At 42.7% G+C, this 15,705-nt stretch overlaps 1 protein-coding gene across 12 annotated transcripts in view; it reads right to left on the bottom strand.

Moving 5' to 3' along the window:
• The window catches only part of DGKI (diacylglycerol kinase iota), a 300,508-nt gene that overhangs the window by 134,250 nt on the left and 150,553 nt on the right, over positions 1-15,705 (bottom strand). For 6 of the 12 annotated variants that reach the window (XM_073567544.1, XM_073567542.1, XM_073567536.1 and 3 more), the window contains exons 4-6: positions 4,742-4,816; positions 4,378-4,434; positions 2,681-2,779 (exon numbers count right to left, since the gene is read on the bottom strand). In XM_073567544.1, coding sequence (XP_073423645.1) covers positions 2,681-2,779; positions 4,378-4,434; positions 4,742-4,816 — 231 coding nt within the window. The remainder of the gene's footprint in view (positions 1-2,680; positions 2,780-4,377; positions 4,435-4,741; positions 4,817-15,705) is intronic. The other 6 variants (XM_073567545.1, XM_073567546.1, XM_073567538.1 and 3 more) reach the window with 2 other exon arrangements.

Consider the following 15,705-nt stretch of genomic DNA (forward strand, 5'->3'; position numbering starts at 1 on the left):
CCAGGTCCTGCTCTCTTTATCTTAGAGAGCGGAGACGCCACAGATTACGGAGACATGGCACTATATAGCCTGAACGCGGCTGAACACGTGATATCGGTGTCACGCCAGGTCCTGCTCTCTTTATCTTAGAGAGCGGAGACGCCACAGATTACGGAGACATGGCACTAAATAGCCTGAGCGTGGCTGAACACGGGACATCAGCGTCACGCCAGGTCCTGCTCTCTTTATCTTAGAGAGCGGAGACGCCACAGATTACGGAGACGTGGCATTATATAGCCTGAGCGCGGCTGAACACGTGATATCGGTGTCACGCCAGGTCCTGCTCTCTTTATCTTAGAGAGAGGAGACGCCACAGATTACGGAGACGTGGCACTATATAGCCTGAGCGTGGCTGAACACGTGATATCGGTGTCACGCCAGGTCCTGCTCTCTTTATCTTAGAGAGCGGAGACGCCACAGATTATGGAGACGTGGCACTATATAGCCTGAGCGTGACTGAACACGTGATATCGGTGTCACGCCAGGTCCTGCTCTCTTTATCTTAGAGAGCGGAGACGCCACAGATTACGGAGACGTGGCACTATATAGCCTGAGCGCGGCTGAACACGGGACGTCAGCGTCACGCCAGGTCCTGCTCTCTTTATCTTAGAGAGCGGAGACGCCACAGATTACGGAGACGTGGCACTATATAGCCTGAGCGCGGCTGAACATGTGATATCGGTGTCACGCCAGGTCCTGCTCTCTTTATCTTAGAGAGCGGAGACGCCACAGATTACGGAGACATGGCACTATATAGCCTGAACGCGGCTGAACACGTGATATCGGTGTCACGCCAGGTCCTGCTCTCTTTATCTTAGAGAGAGGAGACGCCACAGATTACGGAGACGTGGCACTATATAGCCTGAGCGCGACTGAACACGTGATATCGGTGTCACGCCAGGTCCTGCTCTCTTTATCTTAGAGAGAGGAGACGCCACAGATTACGGAGACGTGGCACTATATAGCCTGAGCGCGGCTGAACACGTGATATCGGTGTCACGCCAGGTCCTGCTCTCTTTATCTTAGAGAGAGGAGACGCCACAGATTACGGAGACGTGGCACTATATAGCCTGAGCGCGGCTGAACACGTGATATCGGTGTCACGCCAGGTCCTGCTCTCTTTATCTTAGAGAGAGGAGACGCCACAGATTACGGAGACGTGGCACTATATAGCCTGAGCGCGGCTGAACATGTGATATCGGTGTCACGCCAGGTCCTGCTCTCTTTATCTTAGAGAGCGGAGACGCCACAGATTACAGAGACGTGGCACTATATAGCCTGAACGCAGCTGAACACGTGATATCGGTGTCACGCCAGGTCCTGCTCTCTTTATCTTAGAGAGAGGAGACGCCACAGATTACGGAGACGTGGCACTATATAGCCTGAGCGCGGCTGAACACGTGATATCGGTGTCACGCCAGGTCCTGCTCTCTTTATCTTAGAGAGAGGAGACGCCACAGATTACGGAGACGTGGCACTATATAGCCTGAGCGCGGCTGAACACGTGATATCGGTGTCACGCCAGGTCCTGCTTTCTCCATCTTAGAGAACGGAGCCGCAAGTACAGACCACGCGCACCGTAGCTGCTTGCTAATAGCTTGCTCTAGTTTTTGGATTTTCTCTGGGACTTTCAAGGTACTTTTAGTATATAAAATTGGTTTGAACTAATTATTTGACAGGAGATATTGCCACCGGCCGCGGCAATCTCCATGTGATTGCAATCAATCTGCCATCTTCTTCTCAACCAGTATTTGCTTACTCCTAGGAATTTTTTATGGTTGGATGACGTTTTAAACATAACTTCAGGTGGTGTGATACATATATATTTGGATTCCCTTTTTTAGGTTTTTTTATCCAAAAATATTGTCAGCATTTTTGAGATACAGCGCTGTATCTATTTTACATGCCTATTATTGGGATTTTTTTTCCTTAATCAGATTTTCTAGGCACACATGTATGTTGAGCAATTTGCAATAATTTTACAATACATTCCTGTATTTTTATTAGTATTGTAGAGTTTTTTGTTCTCTTGACTGGAATATTTATCATCTTGGCCTCTAAGTAGCATGTTCAGAGGATTTTTCCAATAATAGCATTTGTTCTTTATGATTCTAATTAATTTACAAACCCTTTTTAAAGCATTTTTTTGGTGAATTGTGGGTATTTTCTATATTATATTTTCATAGTTTTTTATCTGAATAAATCTACCTTAATTCTATAGTACAGTGAGGTCTTTGCGCGCAAAATTATTTTATTTTAATTTTCTTTGATTAATTTGACAAAATAGTGTTTTTTTTTATCCAATTTTGCAGCACTATATACTCTGAGCGCCACTGAAAGGATTTTTTATTGACCAGTATTATAGCAGCTATTTTTGTGCAGTGCAGTTTCTGTTCTTAGCAGGATGTTTTTACATTCTCATTATCTTATTGTTCTTGGGTGGAATGTGACCCCCCACATTATGTGACTTTTGGACCTTTCCAACTAACATGACATGATGGGATAAATCCTTCTAAGATGAAGCACCGTGATGATATACTGTATAGCCGGGGTGCCCTGATGCGCCTTATATCATGATATTATAGTAAGTAGAACAGCTGATACTTTATCTGGATGATACGGTGCCACGGTGTCCTCCTACCTTCCCGCAATGCTTGCATTTTCCTTCTTGCCGTCGTCGATGTACCCAGTGATGCCTCACCAAATTCTGCTGGTTAGAACAACAAGAAAAATGTCTGACCTGAGGAAAAACCATTAGAGCGTGGGTCAGGCTGGATATCCGGAGGTGGACACCGACAGCAACACAGAGAGGGGTTTAAAGGGTAACTCCACCCATAGTAAAGAATTATATTATAATTCTTATTCCACTCTCGCGAGACTTTTCGGTAGGGTTGGGGGAATGAGTTTAAAACTTTTTTCCCTAAGGCAAAACTCATTGTGTAAAAGATCGGCTGCAAGACCATGGCCAGGAGAAACTGACTGGAGCAGCAGGTTGCACTTGCGTCCTGCTGCACGCCATTGAAAGTCTATGCTGTTGAAAGTATGAAGCTAGCGACGTGCTGCGATTGGCTATCTTACTCAGTGTGAAAGAAGTCAATGGAGTAGCAGATCACATGTGCGACCTGATGCTCAACTCAGATCCTCCTGGCTGCATGGAAGAATGGTAAAATGAGGGCTGATGATTATACCATGAAGGGGTCCAGGATGGTGGACATTATTACTGGAAGGGGCCAGGATGGGAACCCTACACCAGTATGGGGACAATATTACTGGAAGAAGTACGTTATGGCAGAAATTATTACCGGAAAGGACCAAGTATTGAGGACATTATACCAAGAAGGGGCCCAGGATGTCAGACAATATTTCTGGAAGGGGCCAGGATGGGAATATTGCACCAAGATGGGGAGATTATACCAAGAAGGGGCCCAGGATGGCAAACATTATTACTGGAAGAGGCTAGGATGGAATCATTACACTAGAATGGGGGACATTATTACTGGAAGGGGCACATGATGGGGGACATTATTGGAAGGGACCAAGGATTGAGGACATTATACCAGGAAAGGGCCTAGGATGGGAGACAATACTGCTGGAACGGGGCAGGATGGAAACACTACACCAGGATGGGGGAGATTATTACTAGATGGGGGACATTAGATCAGGAAGAGACTCATGATGGGGGACATTATTACTGGAATGGGCCAAGGATGGGGACATTAGACCGGGGTGTAAGACATTATTACTGGAAGGGGCCAGAATGAAGGACATTACTACAAGAAGGGCTCAGGATGGGGGTACATTATAGCTTATAGCAGGAAGGGGCTCAAGATGGACTCAAAATAGCAGGATGGTTGACATTATTACTGGAAGGGGTATATAATGGGGAACATTATTACCGGAAGGGACCAAGGATGGGGGGTATTTTATACCAGGAAGGGGCCCAGGATATAGACATTATTACTGGAAGGGGCCAGGATGGGGGACATTATACCAGGAACTGACCCAGGATGTTGGACATTATTACTGGAAAGGGCACATGATGTGGGACATTATTATAGGAAGGGGCCCAGGAAGGAGTACATTATACCAGGAAAGGGACCAGGATGGGTGACATTAGTACAGAATGGTGGACATTATTACACTAAGGGGGGGGGTGAACAATGTATGTCTTTAAAGAATTTAGAATGCTACAAGGGCTAATACATCTGACCAACATGTAGGTGGGGTCACAGGTCCAAAATGTATACTGTGGCCCATGGGACTCTGGGCACTGTTAGGGAATGGTTCTGAACTTTTCTTCACCTTACCCTGGGTTATGCAGACCGCATACACACTTACCTCTCTTGGAGCTCGGGAGGTCACGTCACGAAATGTTGGTTTGCACCTAAAATTAATCTGATGGATTCCGTAGGAGAAAAGGCGACACGTTTACGTAACTCAGCGGCAGCAATTATACAAGGTGACACTAATTGGACATAATATAGTTTTTGCTCATTAAATTAAGACATTTCATATATTCTCTAGATTTTCGGTTACATGTTACGGACAGATATCGCCCCCGCCTCGCTAATTAGACACATCCTCCTGGATCCTACGTATCATTATTAGAACTAATGGTAATTAGCTATTTTTGTAATTTTGGGCTGTGATTTATTGAATAATAATTATTCATGTTCACTGCCAGAAGGTGGCGCTAACCTACCTTCTCCAGCTGATCCATACATGCGGCGTGGACCACGATTTTACAGGCAGCGCACTTCCTCCGTACGGCTGATTTCTAGTAATAAAAGAAATGCAGAGGAGACTGGTTATGAAATGTGCGGAGGGAGAAATGAACTTGGACAATACATTCAGAGCTAAAAATGTCTTGATCAGAGGATTCGGTCTGCCACCGAACTACCAGAGTAAGTTCCAGTCATGGTGTCAGAAAAATATGCCACATGATCAAACGTATGCTTGCTCCGAAAGACTATCTCACAAGTTTCTAAGAACAAAAATTTCATTTTACAACTAATAATGTTTGGATTTACTGACAGTTCAAAGATGTAAATTCCCATACAGTGCCCAGATAAATAAAGCACAGACTTCATACAGTGCCTAGATAAATAAAGCATAGATTGCATACAGTGCCCAGATAAATAAAGCATAGATTTCATACAGTGCCCAGATAAATAAAGCACAGACTTCATACAGTGCCCAGATAAATAAAGCACAGACTTCATACAGTGCCTAGATAAATAAAGCATAGATTGCATACAGTGCCCAGATAAATAAAGCATAGATTTCATACAGTGCCCAGATAAATAAAGCACAGACTTCATACAGTGCCCAGATAAATAAAGCATAGATTGCATACAGTGCCCAGATAAATAAAGCATAGATTTCATACAGTCCAGATAAATAAAGCACAGACTTCATACAGCGCCCAGATAAATAAAGCATAGATTTCATATAGTGCCCAGATAAATAAAGCACAGACTTCATACAGTGCCCAGATAAATAAAGCATAGATTGCATACAGTGCCCAGATAAATAAAGCATAGATTTCATACAGTCCAGATAAATAAAGCATAGATTTCATACAGTCCAGATAAATAAAGCACAGACTTCATACAGTCAAGATAAATAAAGCATGGATTTCATACAGTCCAGATAAATAAAGCATAGATTTCATACAGTCAAGATAAATAAAGCATGGATTTCATACAGTCCAGATAAATAAAGCACAGACTTCATACAGTGCCCAGATAAATAAAGCATAGATTTCATATAGTGCCCAGATAAATAAAGCATAGATTTCATACAGTCCAGATAAATAAAGCACAGACTTCATACAGTGCCCAGATAAATAAAGCACAGACTTCATACAGTGCCCAGATAAATAAAGCACAGACTTCATACAGTGCCCAGATAAATAAAGCATAGATTTCATACAGTGCCCAGATAAATAAAGCACAGACTTCATACAGTGCCCAGATAAATAAAGCACAGACTTCATACAGTGCCCAGAAAAATAAAGCACAGACTTCATACAGTGCCCAGATAAATAAAGCACAGACTTCATACTGTGCCCAGATAAATAAAGCATAGATTTCATACAGTGCCCAGATAAATAAAGCACAGACTTCATACAGTGCCCAGATAAATAAAGCACAGACTTCATACAGTGCCCAGATAAATAAAGCACAGACTTCATACTGTGCCCAGATAAATAAAGCACAGACTTCATACTGTGCCCAGATAAATAAAGCATAGATTTCATACAGTGCCCAGATAAATAAAGCACAGACTTCATACAGTCTCAGATAAATAAAGCATAGATTTCATACAATGCCCAGATAAATAAAGCATAGATTTCATAAAGTGCCCCGATAAATAAAGCATAGACTTCATACAGTGCTCAGATAAATAAAGCATAGATTTCATAAAGTGCCCAGATAAATAAAGCATAGATTTCATAAAGTGCCCAGATAAATAAAGCATAGACTTCATACAGTGCCCAGATAAATAAAGCATAGATTTCATAAAGTGCCCAGATAAATAAAGCATAGATTTCATACAGTGCCCAGATAAATAAAGCACAGACTTCATACAGTGCTCAGATAAATAAAGCACAGACTTCATACAGTGCCCAGATAAATAAGCATAGATTTCATACAGTGCTCAGATAAATAAAGCAAAGATTTCATACAGTCCAGATAAATAAAGCATAGATTTCATGCAGTCCAGATAAATAAAGCATAGATTTCATAAAGTGCCCAGATAAATAAAGCATAGATTTCATACAGTGCCCAGATAAATAAAGCACAGACTTCATACAGTGCCCAGATAAATAAAGCATAGATTTCATACAGTCCCAGATAAATAAAGCATAGATTTCATACAGTCCAGATAAATAAAGCATAGATTTCATACAGTCCCAGATAAATAAAGCATAGATTTCATACATTCCAGATAAATAAAGCATAGATTTCATACAGTCCAGATAAATAAAGCATAGCTTTCATAAAGTGCCCAGATAAATAAAGCACAGACTTCATACAGTGCTCAGATAAATAAAGCACAGACTTCATACAGTGCCCAGATAAATAAAGCATAGATTTCATACAGTCCCAGATAAATAAAGCATAGATTTCATACAGTCCAGATAAATAAAGCATAGATTTCATACAGTCCCAGATAAATAAAGCATAGATTTCATACAGTCCAGATAAATAAAGCATAGATTTCATACAGTCCAGATAAATAAAGCACAGACTTCATACAGTGCCCAGATAAAGCATAGATTTCATACAGTGCTCAGATAAATAAAGCAAAGATTTCATACAGTCCAGATAAATAAAGCATAGATTTCATAAAGTGCCCAGATAAATAAAGCATAGATTTCATACAGTGCCCAGATAAATAAAGCACAGACTTCATACAGTGCCCAGATAAATAAAGCATAGATTTCATACAGTCCAGATAAATAAAGCATAGATTTCATACAGTCCCAGATAAATAAAGCATAGATTTCATACATTCCAGATAAATAAAGCATAGATTTCATACAGTCCAGATAAATAAAGCATAGCTTTCATAAAGTGCCCAGATAAATAAAGCACAGACTTCATACAGTGCTCAGATAAATAAAGCACAGACTTCATACAGTGCCCAGATAAATAAAGCATAGATTTCATACAGTCCCAGATAAATAAAGCATAGATTTCATACAGTCCAGATAAATAAAGCATAGATTTCATACAGTCCCAGATAAATAAAGCATAGATTTCATACAGTGCCCAGATAAATAAAGCACATACTTCATACAGTGCCCAGATAAATAAAGCATAGATTTCATACAGTCCAGATAAATAAAGCATAGATTTCATACAGTGCCCAGATAAATAAAGCATAGATTTCATACAGTCCAGATAAATAAAGCATAGATTTCATACAGTCCCAGATAAATAAAGCATAGATTTCATACAGTCCAGATAAATAAAGCATAGATTTCATACAGTGCCCAGATAAATAAAGCACATACTTCATACAGTGCCCAGATAAATAAAGCATAGATTTCATACAGTCCAGATAAATAAAGCATAGATTTCATACAGTGCCCAGATAAATAAAGCATAGATTTCATACAGTCCAGATAAATAAAGCATAGATTTCATACAGTGCCCAGATAAATAAAGCAGAGATTTCATACAGTCCAGATAAATAAAGCATAGATTTCATATAGTGCCCAGATAAATAAAGCAGAGATTTCATACAGTCCAGAAAAATAAAGCATAGATTTCATACAGTGCCCAGATAAATAAAGCATAGATTTCATACAGTGCCCAGATAAATAAAGCATAGCTTTCATACAGTCCAGATAAATAAAGCATAGATTTCTTCATACAGTGCCCAGATAAATAAAGCAGAGATTTCATACAGTCCAGATAAATAAAGCATAGATTTCATATAGTGCCCAGATAAATAAAGCATAGATTGCATACAGTGCCCAGATAAATAAAGCATAGATTTCATACAGTGCCCAGATAAATAAAGCATAGATTTCATACAGTGCCCAGATAAATAAAGCATAGATTTCATACAGTGCCCAGATAAATAAAGCATAGATTTCATACAGTCCAGATAAATAAAGCAGAGATTTCATACAGTCCAGATAAATAAAGCAGAGATTTCATACAGTCCAGATAAATGAAGCATAGATTTCATACAGTCCAGATAAATGAAGCATAGATTTCATACAGTCCAGATAAATAAAGCAGAGATTTCATACAGTCCAGATAAATAAAGCAGAGATTTCATACAGTCCAGATAAATGAAGCATAGATTTCATACAGTCCAGATAAATGAAGCATAGATTTCATATAGTGCCCAGATAAATAAAGCATAGATTTCATACAGTGCCCAGATAAATAAAGCATAGATTTCATACAGTCCAGATAAATAAAGCATAGATTTCATACAGTGCCCAGATAAATAAAGCATAGCTTTCATACAGTCCAGATAAATAAAGCACAGACTTCATACAGTGCCCAGATAAATAAAGCAGAGATTTCATATAGTGCCCAGATAAATAAAGCATAGATTTCATACAGTGCCCAGATAAATAAAGCATAGATTTCATACAGTGCCCAGATAAATAAAGCATAGATTTCATACAGTGCCCAGATAAATAAAGCATAGATTTCATACAGTGCCCAGATAAATAAAGCAGAGATTTCATACAGTCCAGATAAATAAAGCAGAGATTTCATACAGTCCAGATAAATGAAGCATAGATTTCATACAGCCCAGATAAATAAAGCAGAGATTTCATACATTCCAGATAAATGAAGCATAGATTTCATATAGTGCCCAGATAAATAAAGCATAGATTTCATACAGTGCCCAGATAAATAAAGCATAGATTTCATACAGTCCAGATAAATAAAGCATAGATTTCATACAGTGCCCAGATAAATAAAGCATAGCTTTCATACAGTCCAGATAAATAAAGCACAGACTTCATACAGTGCCCAGATAAATAAAGCAGAGATTTCATACAGTGCCCAGATAAATAAAGCATAGATTTCATACAGTGCCCAGATAAATAAAGCATAGATTTCATACAGTGCCCAGATAAATAAAGCATAGATTTCATACAGTGCCCAGATAAATAAAGCAGAGATTTCATACAGTCCAGATAAATGAAGCATAGATTTCATACAGTGCTCAGATAAATAAAGCACATACTTCATACAGTGCCCAGATAAATAAAGCATAGATTTCATACAGTGCTCAGATAAATAAAGCACATACTTCATACAGTCCAGATAAATAAAGCACAGACTTCATACAGTGCCCAGATAAATAAAGCAGAGATTTCATATAGTGCCCAGATAAATAAAGCACAGACTTCATACAGTGCCCAGATAAATAAAGCATAGATTTCATACAGTGCCCAGATAAATAAAGCATAGATTTCATACAGTGCCCAGATAAATAAAGCATAGATTTCATACAGTCCAGATAAATAAAGCACAGACTTCATACAGTGCCCAGATAAATAAAGCATAGATTTCATACAGTCCAGATAAATAAAGCATAGATTTCATACAGTGCCCAGATAAATAAAGCACATACTTCATACAGTGCCCAGATAAATAAAGCATAGATTTCATACAGTGCCCAGATAAATAAAGCATAGATTTCATACAGTCCAGATAAATAAAGCATAGATTTCATACAGTGCCCAGATAAATAAAGCATAGCTTTCATACAGTCCAGATAAATAAAGCATAGATTTCATACAGTGCCCAGATAAATAAAGCACAGACTTCATACAGTGCCCAGATAAATAAAGCATAGATTTCATACAGTGCCCAGATAAATAAAGCACAGACTTCATACAGTGCCCAGATAAATAAAGCATAGATTTCATACAGTGCCCAGATAAATAAAGCATAGATTTCATACAGTGCCCAGATAAATAAAGCATAGCTTTCATACAGTCCAGATAAATAAAGCACAGACTTCATACAGTGCCCAGATAAATAAAGCATAGACTTCATACAGTGCCCAGATAAATAAAGCACAGACTTCATACAGTGCCCAGATAAATAAAGCATAGATTTCATACAGTGCCCAGATAAATAAAGCATAGATTTCATACAATGCCCAGATAAATAAAGCATAGATTTCATACAGTGCCCAGATAAATAAAGCATAGATTTCATACAGTGCCCAGATAAATAAAGCATAGATTTCATACAATGCCCAGATAAATAAAGCTTAGATTTCATACAGTGCTCAGATAAATAAAGCATAGATTTCATACAGTCCAGATAAATAAAGCACAGACTTCATACAGTGCCCAGATAAATAAAGCATAGATTTCATACAGTCCAGATAAATAAAGCATAGATTTCATACAGTCCAGATAAATAAAGCATAGATTTCATACAGTGCCCAGATAAATAAAGCAGAGATTTCATACAGTCCAGATAAATAAAGCACAGACTTCATACAGTGCCCAGATAAATAAAGCAGAGATTTCATACAGTCCAGATAAATAAAGTACAGACTTCATACAGTGCCCAGATAAATAAAGCAGAGATTTCATACAGTCCAGATAAATGAAGCATAGATTTCATACAGTGCTCAGATAAATAAAGCATAGATTTCATACAGTCCAGATAAATAAAGCACAGACTTCATACAGTGCCCAGATAAATAAAGCATAGATTTCATACAGTCCAGATAAATAAAGCATAGATTTCATACAGTCCAGATAAATAAAGCATAGATTTCATACAGTGCCCAGATAAATAAAGCAGAGATTTCATACAGTCCAGATAAATAAAGCACAGACTTCATACAGTGCCCAGATAAATAAAGCATAGATTTCATACAGTCCAGATAAATAAAGCATAGATTTCATACAGTCCAGATAAATAAAGCATAGATTTCATACAGTGCCCAGATAAATAAAGCATAGCTTTCATACAGTCCAGATAAATAAAGCATAGATTTCATACAGTGCCCAGATAAATAAAGCATAGATTTCATACAGTCCAGATAAATAAAGCATAGATTTCATACAGTGCCCAGATAAATAAAGCATAGATTTCATACAGTCCAGATAAATAAAGCACAGACTTCATACAGTGCCCAGATAAATAAAGCATAGATTTCATACAGTCCAGATAAATAAAGCATAGATTTCATACAGTCCAGATAAATAAAGCATAGATTTCATACAGTGCCCAGATAAATAAAGCAGAGATTTCATACAGTCCAGATAAATAAAGCACAGACTTCATACAGTGCCCAGATAAATAAAGCATAGATTTCATACAGTCCAGATAAATAAAGCATAGATTTCATACAGTCCAGATAAATAAAGCATAGATTTCATACAGTGCCCAGATAAATAAAGCATAGCTTTCATACAGTCCAGATAAATAAAGCATAGATTTCATACAGTGCCCAGATAAATAAAGCATAGCTTTCATACAGTCCAGATAAATAAAGCATAGATTTCATACAGTCCAGATAAATGAAGCATAGATTTCATACAGTGCCCAGATAAATAAAGCATAGATTTCATACAGTGCTCAGATAAATAAAGCATAGATTTCATACAGTCCAGATAAATAAAGCACAGACTTCATACAGTGCGCAGATAAATAAAGCACAGACTTCATACAGTGCCAGGGCCGGACTGGGACTAAAATTCAGCCCTGGCATTTGAAGTTACACAGGCCCACTAGTCACATGGTGACTATATAATATCTTTGTACAGTTGTAGTTTACAAGAAGTGAGAGGAGATTAACACGACTATATAACATGTAGTCACAGCTGTGCCCAGTATTTCAGCTCAGTCCTATTTATTGCTTTTAGGTACAGTACTCCTCCCAAATCTCTGTCCCCTTTTGTATGCATCATTACAGAATTCCTGGCAGAACTGCTCTCTATTGGGCAACCAGACCCCCTGGTCATAGCCGCCCCTATCATACCTCCCAACTTTTGAAGAAGGGAAAGACGGACAAAGATTGCGGCGCGCTGCTGCAAATTTTGGCCACGCCCAGCCACACCCATTTCACAACTAGTCACACCCATGTGCACACCTAATCGCACCCATTTAGCACTGCTGATCACACTGACTGGTACTGAGGGCACAGTGGCTGGCATTATGGGCACACTGACTGGCACTAAGGAAGAGAGAAAACAGAGAGAGAGAAAAAAGAAAACGGAGAGAGCGAGAAAGAAAGGGGAAAGAAAGAAAGAACAGAGAGAGACAAAGAAAGAACAGAGAGAGACAGAGAAAGAACAGAGAGAGAAAGAAAGAGGGGAAAGAAAGAACAGAGAGAGACAGAGAAAGAACAGAGAGAGAAAGAAAGAAGTAAAGAAAAGAAAGAAAGAACAGAGAGAAAGAGAGGAAAGAAAAAGAAAGAGGGAAAGAAAGAACAGAGAGAAAGAAAGAACAGAGAGAGAAAGAAAAAGAGAGAAAGAAATAAAGAATCTACAAAGATACTATAGCAGCCCGGCTCCCATTGTAGTGCCCACCTGAGCCTCCCGGTGCAGGACCTATCATGATCCGCTCACATGGCCGGCATCCCCGATTCCAAGGCGATCCTGCTGTCTGCGCTGTCGGAGGAGGACACGGTGATGGATCTGAAGCATTCCTAGTTCCGTCACAATCTCCTCAAGAAATTATCTCATTTTCGGTCAGCTTCCAGCACATCACTTCAGGTGGAACGTCATGTGTGTCTTTTAAAATGCTCCTCGGGGCTCCGCCGTGTACTCCTGTGTCCGTGGGAAAAGCCCGCTTTGTATGCTTTGTACACACTTGGCTCCGCTCCGTACATCCCGTACACATATGGCTCCACTCCATACACACACGGCTCCACTCTGTCCACCTCGTACACGCGCGGCTCCGCTCCGTACACCTCGCACACGCGCGGCTCCGCTCCGTACACCTCGCACACGCGCGGCTCCGCTCCGTACACCTCGTACACGCGCGGCTCCGCTCCGTACACCTCGTACACGCGCGGCTCCGCTCCGTACACGCGCGCGGCTCCTCTCCATACACGCGCGCGGCTCCTCTCCGTACACCTCGCACACGCGCGGCTCCTCTCCGTACACCTCGCACACGCGCTGCTCCTCTCCGTACACCTCGCACACGCGCGGCTCCTCTCCGTACACCTCGCACACGCGCGGCTCCTCTCCGTACACCTCGCACACGCGCGGCTCCTCTCCGTACACCTCGCACACGCGCGGCTCCTCTCCGTACACCTCGCACACGCGCGGCTCCTCTCCGTACACCTCGCACACGCGCGGCTCCTCTCCGTACACCTCGCACACGCGCGGCTCCTCTCCGTACACCTCGCACACGCGCGGCTCCTCTCCGTACACCTCGCACACGCGCGGCTCCTCTCCGTACACCTCGCACACGCACGGCTCTACGGCTCTGCTCCGTACACCTCGTACACACACGGCTCTGCTCCGTACACCTCGTACACACACAGCTCCGCTCCGTACACCTCGCACACACGCGGCTCCGCTCCGTACACCTCATACACACGCGGCTCCGCTCCGTACACCTCGTACACCCACGGCTCCGCTCCGTACACCTCATACACACACAGCTCTGCTACATCCACACTGTAAATCCTGACCCCACACATACTTACCTCAACCAGCACCATGACAACAGCAAAGCAGAGTCTTGCAGATGGTAGAGGCAAGGCTGAGCGCACAGGACCTGTGATGAGGTCACAGGAAGGGCGGAGTCAGGGGTGACATGTTCGGGGGTCTGGACAAAGGCTCCTGATCATGTGACCCCCTGACTCCTCCCCTCCTGTGACCTCATCACAGGTCCTGCGAACAGAGCCAGCTGGCAAGCGGCCAGATGATTGGGCGCTGCCGCCCGCGGCCCACGTGACAGCGGCCCAGCGGGAAAATGCCCGGTTGGTTATATTGCCAATCCGGGCCTGTACAGTGCCCAGATAAATAAAGCATAGATTTCATACAGTGCCCAGATAAATAAAGCATAGATTTCATACAGTCAGGCCCGGATTGGCAATATAACCAACCGGGCATTTTCCCGCTGGGCCGCTGTCACGTGGGCCGCGGGCGGCAGCGCCCAATCATCTGGCCGCTTGCCAGCTGCTGCGGCCACTGTTTCTCCTGCCGCCGGCCCTCTGCGGGCCCGGCGGTGATAGTTTCCAAGTTCCTCCCGCACTGCAGGGAGATAAGCCGCCACGCCCCCTCCCCCATCCTCGCCCTAGCATTAGACCCCCTCCCCCCCAGCCACTCACAGCGTCGCACTCGCTTGCCTGCTGGCTCTGTTCGCAGGACCTGTGATGAGGTCACAGGAGGGGAGGAGTCAGGGGGTCACATGATCAGGAGCCTTTGTCCAGACCCCCGAACATGTCACCCCTGACTCCGCCCTTCCTGTGACCTCATCACAGGTCCTGTGCGCTCAGCCTTGCCTCTACCATCTGCAAGACTCTGCTTTGCTGTTGTCATGGTGCTGGTTGAGGTAAGTATGTGTGGGGTCAGGATTTACAGTGTGGATGTAGCAGAGCTGTGTGTGTATGAGGTGTACGGAGCGGAGCCGTGGGTGTACGAGGTGTACGGAGCGGAGCCGCGTGTGTATGAGGTGTACGGAGCGGAGCCGCGTGTGTGCGAGGTGTACGGAGCGGAGCCGTGTGTGTACGTGGTGTACGGAGCAGAGCCGTGTGTGTACGAGGTGTACGGAGCGGAGCCGCGCGTGTGCGAGGTGTACGGAGCAGAGCCGTAGAGCCGTGCGTGTACGAAGTGTACGGAGAGGAGCCGCGCGTGTGCGAGGTGTACGGAGAGGAGCCGCGCGTATGCGAGGTGTACGGAGAGGAGCCGCGCGTGTGCGAGGTGTACGGAGAGGAGCCGCGCGTGTGCGAGGTGTACGGAGAGGAGCCGCGCGTGTGCGAGGTGTACGGAGAGGAGCCGCGCGTGTGCGAGGTGTACGGAGAGGAGCCGCGCGCGTGTACGGAGAGGAGCCGCGCGCGTGTACGGAGAGGAGCCGCGCGTGTACGAGGTGTACGGAGTGGAGCCGCGTGTGTACGAGGTGTACGGAGCGGAGCCGCGTGTGTGCGAGGTGTACGGAGCGGAGCCGTGTGTGTACGAGGTGTACGGAGCAGAGC

The sequence above is a fragment of the Dendrobates tinctorius genome, unplaced genomic scaffold (genome assembly GCF_039654945.1).
Source record: "Dendrobates tinctorius isolate UK_male_01 unplaced genomic scaffold, ASM3965494v1 ptg000020l, whole genome shotgun sequence".
Taxonomy (NCBI): Eukaryota; Metazoa; Chordata; class Amphibia; order Anura; family Dendrobatidae; genus Dendrobates; species Dendrobates tinctorius.